This window comes from Sciurus vulgaris (assembly GCF_902686455.1).
Source record: "Sciurus vulgaris genome assembly, chromosome: 15".
Taxonomy (NCBI): domain Eukaryota; kingdom Metazoa; phylum Chordata; class Mammalia; order Rodentia; family Sciuridae; genus Sciurus; species Sciurus vulgaris.
In genome coordinates this window covers 43,961,067-43,971,606 of record NC_136476.1, presented here as the reverse complement: position 1 = coordinate 43,971,606, position 10,540 = coordinate 43,961,067, and the positions used below count along the sequence as shown (strand labels likewise).

Sequence of the window (10,540 nt, the reverse complement as noted above, 5' to 3'; positions counted from 1 at the left end):
ACCTAAACCAGACAGAGACACATCGAGGAAAGAAAATTTCAGACCAATATCCTTAATGAACATCGATGCAAAAATTCTCAACAAAATTTTAGCAAATCACATACAAAAATATATTAAAAAGATAGTGCACCACGATCAAGTGGGTTTTATCCCAGGGATGCAAGGTTGGTTCAACATCAGAAATCAATAAATGCCATTCACCATATCAACAGACTTAAAGTAAAGAATCAAGATTATTTCAACAGATGCAGAAAAAGCATTTGATAAAATATAGCATCCCTTCATGCTCAAAACACTAGAAAAAACTGGGGTAGTGGGAACATTCCTTAACATTGTAAAGGCCATCTACGCTAAGCCCATGGCCAATATCATTCTAAATGGTGAAAAACTGAAAGCATTCCCCCTAAAAACTGGAACAAGGCAGGGATGCCCTCTTTCACCACTTCTATTCAACATCGTCCTTGAAACTCTAGCCAGATCAATTAGACAAACCAAAGAAATTAAAGGAATAGGAATAGGAAAAGAAGAACTCAAACTATCCCTGTTCGCTGATGACATGATTATATATTTAGAGGAACATGGAAATTCCACCAGAAAACTCTTAGAACTCATAAGTGAATTCAGTAAAGTAGCAGGTTACAAGATCAATGCTCATAAATCCAATGCATTTTTATACATAAGTGATGAATCTTCAGAAAGAGAAATTAGGAAAACTACCCCATTAACAATAGCATCGAAAAAAATAAAATACTTGGGAATCAATCTCACAAAAGAGGTGAAAGACCTCTACAATGAGAACTATAGTACACTAAAGAAAGGAATTAAAGAAAATCTTAGAAGATGGAAAGATCTCCCATGTTCTTGGATAGGCAGAATTAATATTGTCAAAATGGCCATACTACCAAAAGTGCTATACAGATTCAATGCAATTCCAATTAAAATCCCAATGACGTACCTTACAGAAATAGAGCAAACAATTATGAAATTGGTCTGGAAGAATAAGAAACCCAGAATAGCTAAAGCAATCCTTAGCAGAAAGAGCGAAGCAGGGGGTATCGCAATACCAGATCTTCAACTCTACTACAAAGCAATAGTAACAAAAACGGCATGGTATTTTACCAAAATAGACAGGTAGATCAATGGTACAGAATAGAGGACACAGACGCAAACCCAAATAAACACAATTTTCTCGTATTAGACAAAGAGGCCAAAAATATGCAATGGAGAAAAGATAGCCTCTTCAACAAATGGTGCTGGGAGAATTGGAAATCCATATGAAACAGAATGAAATTAAACCCCTATCTCTCACCATGCACAAAACTCAACTCAAAATGGATCAAGGACCTTGGAATTAGACCAGAGACCCTCCATCTTATAGAAGAAAAAGTTGGTGCAAATCTTGAACATGTTGGCTTAGGATCAGACTTCCTTAACAGGACTCCCATAACACAAGAAATAAAAGCAAGAATCAACAACTGGGATAGATTCAAACTAAAAATCTTTCTCTCAGCAAAGAAAACTATCCGTAATGTGAAGAGAGAGCCTACAGAGGGGGAGAAAATCTTTGCCACTCATACTTCAGATAGAGTACTAATTTCCAGAATATATAAAGAACTCAAAAAACTCTACACCAAGAATACAAATAATCCAATCAACAAATGGGCTAAGGAAATGAACAGACACTTCACAGATGTACAAGAAATCAACAGATATATGAAAAAATGTTCAACATCTCTAGTAATAAGAGAAATGCAAATCAAAACCACCCTAAGATTCCATCTCACCCCAATTAGAATGGGGATTATCAAGAACACAAGCAACAACAGGTGTTGGCCAGGATGTGGGGAAAAAGGTACACTCATACCTGGTGGGTGTTGTTGGTGGGGTTGCAAATTCTTGCAGCCACTCTGGAAAGCAGTATGGAGATTCCTCAGAAAGCTTGGAATGGAATCACCATTTGACCCAGTTATCCCACTCCTTGGCCTATATCCATAGGACTTAAAATCAGCATACTACAGAGATATAGCCACATCAATATTCATAGCTGCTCAATTCACAATAGCCAGATTGTGGAACTAACCTAGATGTCCTTCAATTAATGAATGGATAAAGAAACTGTGGTATATATATATATATATATATATATATATATATATATATATATATATATACACACACACACACACATACACACAATGGAATATTACTCAGCTATAAAGAATGATAAAATTATGACATTTGCAGGCAAATGGATGAAATTGGAGAATATAATGCTAATGGTCTCGGTGATAAGTGGATGATGACACATAATGGGGGGTGGGAGGGGTTAGTGTTAGGGTTAGGGTTAGGTTTAGGGTTAGGGTTGGGGGAGTAAGAATCGAGGAAGGAAGGACTGTATAGAGGGAAAAGAGAGGTGGGAGAGGTGGAGGAAAGGGAAAAAATAACAGAATGAATCAAAGAACATTACCCTATGTAAATTTATGATTACACAAATGGTATGCATTTACTCCATGTACAAATAGAGAAGCAACATGTATCCCTTTTGTTTACAATAAAAAAAAAAGAATAACCATTCTAACAGTGGAAAAAAAAAAAAAGAAGAAAACCAAGTTGAAATTACAGTTATTTCAAGAAGATAGTAAAACCAAGTACCTCCAAATGACTTACTCACTACATTTTTCTGCTCTTTTATTCCAAATCATTTTAAGAAACTCAAAGTCCAAAGACTATTTCTTGAATAATCTTGATAATAATAATATTTGGTTTTAAAATTTCTTGAACAAAAGTACAAGTATTCTACCAGAGCTCATATCTTTTCATTCATAAAACAGTTAAGGTTTTGTTTTAGAATTCTAAACACTTATTGTTGAGGAAGAGCAGCTAAAAGGACTGGGATGAATATGATGGAAAAGAAGGGATGACTGAACCCAGGGGCTTACGCATGTGCTCTCCATTTTACGACCTCTTAGTGACATTCACAGAATTTTGTTCTTTGAAGAGAAGGCCTCCCCAAGTTGCCCAGACTGGTCTTGAACTTGTCATCCTTCTAATTTAGCCTTCTGAGTAGCTGGGATTACAGGCCTGTGCCAACGCACCTGGTGATTCATGTTCTTTTGAGATTTCTATGTACCAAACTGTTACTGTTTGGAAGCTCCTATTCATCAAAGGAAGCACAGATGTCTAACTTTTTTCTAATTAGAACCACATATATTTATTTTCTTCTTTTAAGGTCCATTATAGCCCTACATTTAAGTTTTATCAGTTCTATAATTTATCTGAAATTTTCATTTTATTTCCATATATTATCTTATTTGTCCAATGATATTTTCATATGTAGACCACTAGCTATACTGGGAAGAAGCATTCGGCATAGCAATATTTAGAAATAAATGTATTGTTTATCGAAAGGTATTTTATAAGTGAATAATTTGGGCAGTGATCATTTTACTCTTTTGCCCCAAATCCCCTTCTGATTTTGAAATTACAGTCCCTACCTCCTGTTTATAGACTGATTGGTGGAATCTCCACTAACTATAGGTGTACATTCATTGCTACCTGAGAATACTTTCATTACTGTTATTATTAGATTTTTGATGGATTGTTTTTTCCTTTAGCCTTTCTTCTCTTTCATTCTCTTCATCCCTCCCTCTCTTCCCCTTCCTTCCTTTTAATGAAGTAAATATAGTTGTATATACCATCTCCTTGCCTCACAGTCATAATAAAAATGAACTCTACTTTTTGTGAAAATACATAAAAAATTAGATAGTTGCTATTAACATATATCAGATTGGCAATTGTGTTGGATCTTCTTTGGCTTGCTCAGTTATGCTGGCTCATCATAGCACTTCACATCACTCCATTCATTTATCATGATGCATGTATTTAGGATTTGAGTGCTATGTATAGAGGGCATGCCAGCAGGCCTTTCCATTCAACACAGGCCAATGTTCTCTAAGAAATCTATTAGCTAATGATTCATCACAATAACTATAAAAATTCAGAACATATTCTGCAAGTCCAACAGTCTAATTTTATGAGAGAAGCAGTAGAAAGAAGATACTAGTAGACTGACAAATGTGGAGTTACAGTGAGGAGTGGGACCAGCAAAAAATGAAACATAACACTCAGGCACTAATGTCACAGTGTTTTCTCTAGTTTATGAGACAGATCTGACTATTCCACAGGCCCTCAAAATCCAAAATCTCTCAATCTGAGAGTTCATCATCTTTCCTTAAAACATAAATGTTTTCTCCTGCAGTTTCTATATACACCAAGAGAACATATTCTTGGTTCCATAAGCCATGGGCAAGTCAGTTCCTGTCTACAACAAGGTTTACAGTATCTGTTTTTAATGGAAACTAAGCATGGCATTATCTTTCATAAAACTAAACTTTTATTTTTTGAAATTCTCAGGTTTTGGGGAGTGTCTTGAGCAAATAAAACTGTTATCACCTTATCTCCATAGAGTTCCAAACAATTTACAAAGTGGATCTCTGGCTGTAGAGAACTGGGAAATGTCTGTAGGATCTCGCATGCTACCTGTTCTTGCTCCAGAGCCTCTCAAGAGAGGTGCTCAGCCCAATTCTGCTGAATGCTGTGTTAAGCACAGGGATGGGTTAAACTAATAAGTTTTAGTTTTAAACAAAGTAATGACAGCTTTTCAATTTGCCTCACAGTTCTGTCCCATTGTTTATATTATTAGCTGCAGAAGTAGTAGTTTTCGGATTGCCATCTAAAGAGCAAAGTAACCACTGGTGGTTGCGCTGGAGAGCAGGACTGGACGAGGCCGGCCGGTTCCTGCAGTGCCCGGGCCTGCACGGAAGCGCCCTGGCAGCACCCAGCGGAGGATACTCGCTTTTCCCCGCCCGGCCAGAGGGCTGAGCAGCAATGCGCTCCCCAGGGGCATTGTGTGTGTGCTGGGCCCAGAGATAGCAGGCCCAGGGGGGTAGCTCCACCGCGGGAGACAGGACACGCCTCAGCCCGGGCAAATTCCCGGCCTCTTCTGGCCTCAAGCCAGCAGTCGCCGCTCGCCACCTCTCTACTCTGCCGTCGCCCGGCCGCCCCGCCGGGCCCCGAACTAGCCCGCGCCTTGGCGCGCGGCCCCCGAGCCCTCGGCGCTGGCGGCTCGGTTGGGACGGGACGGATGTGGCGCATGCGTGGTGGCGCCACCCGGCGCGGGAGCTGTGGCGGCGGGGACATAGATGGGCCAGGCCGCCGGGGCCGGGTTCCGCAGCGTGGCGGAGGCGACGGGGGTTGGCGAGGCCGTGCGGGCGGCGCCCGACAGCAGCTGGAGGAGCGATTCGCCGACCTGGCAGCAAGCCACTTGGAGGTCATCCGCGCGCGGGACGAGCGGGACCGGCAGAATGCACGGCTGCGCGAGGAGAACGCCCGACTGCGGCTCGAGAACCGGCGGCTGAAGCGCGAGAACCGCAGTCTCTTCCGTCAGGCTTTGCGGCTCCCAGGGGAGGGCGGTGACCGGGTGCCCGCGGAGGCGGCCCTGGGTCCCCCTGAGGCTGGCACGAACCGGAGGGAGAGAGGTGGCCGCCGTGAAGATGAGCCAGGCAGCCCCAGGGCCCTGAGGGCCCGGCTGGAGAAGCTGGAGGCCATGTACCGCAGGGCCCTGCTGCAGCTGCACCTCGAACAGCAGGGGCCGCGCCCGCATGCGGACAAGGAGGAGCCGCCCGTGCTGGAGCCAGACTCTGGCCTCTGTGCCCGAGACCCGGCGCCCCCGGGGCCCTGGCTGTAGCCCCGGGCCGCAGCCGGGAGGGGCGGGGCCTTCCGCGCGCCCCTCCTCCCGCGCTCGCCGCTCCCCCGCCCTGCAGCGCTGGACCACTGAGCTCAGTGCCGCCAGCCCAGCAGCGGACACTTCCGGTGGCGCCCTGCCCCTGCCCGAGGGGTCCGGCCGGTGCCGGGGCTCTGGAGGCCCCACGTGTGCGGGCACCTGCCTCTGGGTCCTACTGGTTCCACCGGAAGAGGCCCTGCAACTGACGAGTGGGTTTTGAAACAGCAAGAACTAGCGCCTGGAATCACTTCCTAATTCATGAACCTTTCTAAGTGCTTTTTTGCTTCTCAGTTATAATGCTTGGAGGGTTGAATAATGCATTTTGAGTTGGTCTAATTTGATGTTCTTTCTTCAATCCACTAAAGCCGCCATTTATTATCTCTTGTGTGGCTAATACTTTTTTGAGTGTTTTTATAAATCGGTATTAAATGGATATCCTATGAAGTACTACCTTTTTATAAGAAAGATGATATTTATGACTTAGAAACTCATGTCTGCCCCTGACTCAGTCCGCATACATTTAATATATACTGATTTGTTTCACCCCAGAGAATTTTTAAGTATCTACCTATAGGTAATCCTTCGAATTGGTAAATAAATGTAGTTCATTAAAAGTGATATAAAAGCTTCCCATGACTATTATTTGAAGTGTGTTAGATTTTTATATATGTCTTTAAGAGATGTATATCTTACCTATTTTAATATCTGGTTTTGGTTATCCTTTGTAAGCTTTTTTTTTTTTTTCACTTTATGTAACTTGTTTTAAAATAATGTAAAGATTAGTTCATCTAAGCATTCTTCATTATTATTACATTAACGTTGGAGGTTAATCCATGTGTAGCTAATTTGTGTTATTTTGACTGTTTAACAGCTTTTAAGAAATTATAAGTTACTTGTACATCAAAAGCACCCAAGCAGAGTGATTTTAGTTTTCATCATTGCGGCCAGGAAAAAAATGTGATTGATAACAAATGTTCTAAGATCACTTTTCCTCCTTTTTGTTCATGAAGAACACTTTGGCCTACTAAGTAGTGAAGAGGATGGCATTTGTCTGATAAAAACTGAGGAGGCAAAAAGTGTGACCTCTTTTCTCACCCATCCTCAGGGTCATGGTCAACACTTCTATAATTAAAGACAGGTTAACAAGAAAAAGCATAGCAGAGTATTTAACAAAGTTTTAGGTAAAACAAGAGCCTTCAGAAATTAAGAACTAAAGACTCATTGAAACCTGTGTTTTTGCCTACATGGGAGGAAAGGACATCCTTGTGATTGAACTAAAAGTGTATAACCTATTGGTAATACTCTGGTTTCTTGGCCTCTCTGTGTGGCATTCTTTCCTTAGGCTTTAGGACAAGACCCCTTCTAGAATTAAGGGGTCTTCTGACCTACTCTCTGACAAAACAGGTTAGAGAATTTCTTTATGGCCTGCTACTAAACAAAAAAGATGAGAAGGTTTGAAAATATTTCTACATTTTGTAATTTTCTTTGCAGTGAAGTTATGCAATTGTCTTTGAGCTGAGTTTCTATGTGCTGCCTTGGGAAAAAGCAAATTCTAGTTTGAATAGTCTGTCTGGGACAGAGGCAAGCAGGATAAAGAAGCATAGGAGAAAAGGACCTCTTCTGAAGCTCTTCCTGAGTCCTTCAGTCCACAAAGTACTAAGCATGACAAAGCACTGTACTTCTGAGTATTGTTTTCTGAGCCCCCAAAACTCATGGGTTTAAGAGTATTCAAGTAATGGAAAGCATCAGGGAAAAATCAAATGATGAGTAGAGTTGGTTGCTACATATGGCATAGTCCAAAAATTCCAAATATTTATTATAATGCAGATATTTATAACAAACCAATGTGCCATGGAAACTTGTTCTAGTTCTTCTAGTTTGAAGTACTGCAAACACTTTCCAATTTGCTTATAAGTAATTGATACTCAGTTTTGAATATTTAAATTTTCCCTTTGGTCAGAATATAAAAGCAACTTGGCAAGAAAAGGTAAGTATATGAAAATTAATCCTTACCCCCTTTAGTTCATTTTCTGACTGGGAAAGAAATAAAATATGTTCAGGAGCAGGGAAATTTAAGAATCAACATTTATATAACATACTACTATTTAATTGTAAATTTAGGGTTAAATTAGTTAATTTCTTTAAGTTTTAGTTTTCTCTTTAGTGAAAGGATGATAATATCTACCTCAAAATGTAAAAATTTTATTGAGATAAGCAAAATGCCTACTTCAAATTAAGTGCTCAGTTTGTGAGAATTGCAGCTCAAAGCATGAAAATTGAAAATGCATATTTTGCCTAATATTTTGTATTGCATTCTGGATTTTGCTTGTGTATGACTTTATGAGTATTATTAGACATATGTAAATTTTGAATATGTTGACATTTTTCACTCCTTATAAGCAAATGGGATATAAATCCTTGTAAGGGGATATTTTAATATAATGTTCAAAAATATTTGCCAATTATTACAAAATTATATATATTCAACAACCAAGCAAAGTATTTGGTTGCATAGTTCTTAAATACTTTGTCTTAAAATCGTGTACAATGAGAGTCTGAGTGACCACACAGATTACTATGGAGCATAATTCCATAAAGGCACTAAAAATTCTGAAAGGAAGTGCCCTAGAAGATGCATCAAGGCTAATATAGATTTCAGTTTTGATGATATTTTCCAGGGGTAACCAATAAAGTCATATGAAAAATGTTTTGTTATATCAAAATATGTTATTAGAGCTGAGTGCAGTTGCACACACCCATAATCCCAGTGGCTCAGAAGGCTGAGACAGGAGTATTGCTAATTCAAAGCCGGCTTCAGCAATGGTGGGGTGCAAAGCAACTCATTGAGAATCTGTCTCTAAATAAAATACAAAATAGGGCTGGAGATGTAGTTCAGTGGTTGAGTACCAAAAGTTCAATCTCCTGTATCCCACCCAAAAATACTATTATTAAAAAATTTGGCCTAAGATCAGTTTAATCTAAAACTAAAACTGTAGTTCACCATTGTTTTCATAATTTCAGATGAGTTGTGCAGTAAGAGGGTTTACAATTTTAGAAGACACAAAAGTATTTAAATAGCATTTTCATAACTGCTACTCACAAAATATATTTTATTTTTTTCTCTATAAAAATTAGGATATGAATCAAAGGAATAAAAATAAGTATTTATGTAGCTCATAGAAGAAATAACTTGTTAAACTTTTTAAACATTATAAATATTTGAATAATATTTGAAAACATCTTCTTTAAATATTCTCACATAATATTGCCAATTCATAAGTATTCCAGAATGAAACTAAGACCAATTATTTAATAAATTGGATCGATAATATATACTAACAAATAGCAGCATGATCTTGATTCCAATGCCAAAAGACTATTTTCTGTTTTGCTGAAGGGAATGAGTTTTACTGAGAATTTGTTTCAAAAGGTTCAGAAAATCTTTACAAATGACAAAATTTATTTATATTTCTATTGAGTGATAAATTAATGCACTATATATTCTATTTTTTCTGCTATAAGCTTATGTTCATCCACCTATCTTACCTGCTATAGATAGTATACAATGAAAGTGTTAAATATAAAGAAAACATTTTAATTATATGCATATATGATTACTAAAATTAATCATCGCTAAAATGTCAAATTTTAAGGCTTAAGATTACTGTATCTCAAAGGTCAGAATTAAATTATATTGTCTTTATTACGTAACTGATATTGTTTATTACAAAATTCATATTCAGAATTTTCTTATTTGCCAGTATGTAGTTCCTATAGTTTGGATGAGGTTTGTCTATCAAGGTTTATACACTGGAAGCTTGGTCTCCAGTGTGGTGGCATTAGCAGTCGGTAGAACCTGTAAGAAGTGGGGCATAATAGAAGGTAGTTGGGTCAACAGGGGCATGTCTTCTGAAGGGCATATATTAACCAGTGACTTTATAATGGCACCAAGTTCCTGAAATATCAAATAGAAAGATTACTGAAATTAAAATCTTAAAGATGCACATACGCCCACACATGCACATAAATGTACATACACATAGATTTGTGAATTTTCAATGTGGTATCCATTTCCTTTGATGTAAATGTGGCATTTTATATTTTAAACACTTTCAAAAAGTTATTTACATGTAAGAACAAGTATTTTTGTTTGAAACTTTGTAAATTTTAAAGTAGAAATACGTAGTTGCTTTATGGATTGAAAAAATTGACATTTTCATTCACATATGTCCTATCCATATGGGTATGAATTCCAAGACATTGCTTAAAATAAACAAGGATATATAGCTGCTAAATTTTGTATAGGGCATTCCTATAATTATGAACCATCTCTGAAAATTGTATGTCATTAAAATATGGTTTTAATAGCCTCTACTTAGTAAACATTATTCTATTTCAAATGTAAGTATAAATATATAATTTGAGGGGGAAATGATTTCTGTTCATCTTGTTTCTTATGTACTAAAATTCTACAATTTTTAGAGCTGAAGAGACCTTGGAGAATTTTACCTGTGTCTTTCAGAATTTTTTTGTTAACTAGTTTACTTTCAAGGGATCTACATTTTACATTGCACTACACTTATGGTCAATTCAGATCTAGCATATAGTTTTCTGTCTTCATTCAGGCTTTCTCTAGAATGCAATGCAGCTGGGAAGTTGTTGCTGTGACCATTTTCAAGAATTTTTAATAAGAGTTAATGTGAATGCTCTTTCATGATGTCTAAGAGAACCTTTTAACTCTGAAATTTAAACTTTTGT

The 10,540-nt window shown here is 38.2% G+C and overlaps 1 protein-coding gene across 1 annotated transcript; it reads left to right on the top strand.

Annotated features, from left to right (window-relative positions):
- Positions 1-3,771: 3,771 nt before the first annotated feature.
- On the top strand, positions 3,772-10,182 carry TUSC1 (tumor suppressor candidate 1). The gene has a single exon (XM_079111967.1). The coding sequence runs from the start codon at positions 5,144-5,146 to the stop codon at positions 5,744-5,746; it is 603 nt and encodes a 200-aa protein (XP_078968093.1). The 5' UTR covers positions 3,772-5,143; the 3' UTR covers positions 5,747-10,182.
- The last annotated feature ends 358 nt before the right edge of the window (positions 10,183-10,540 follow it).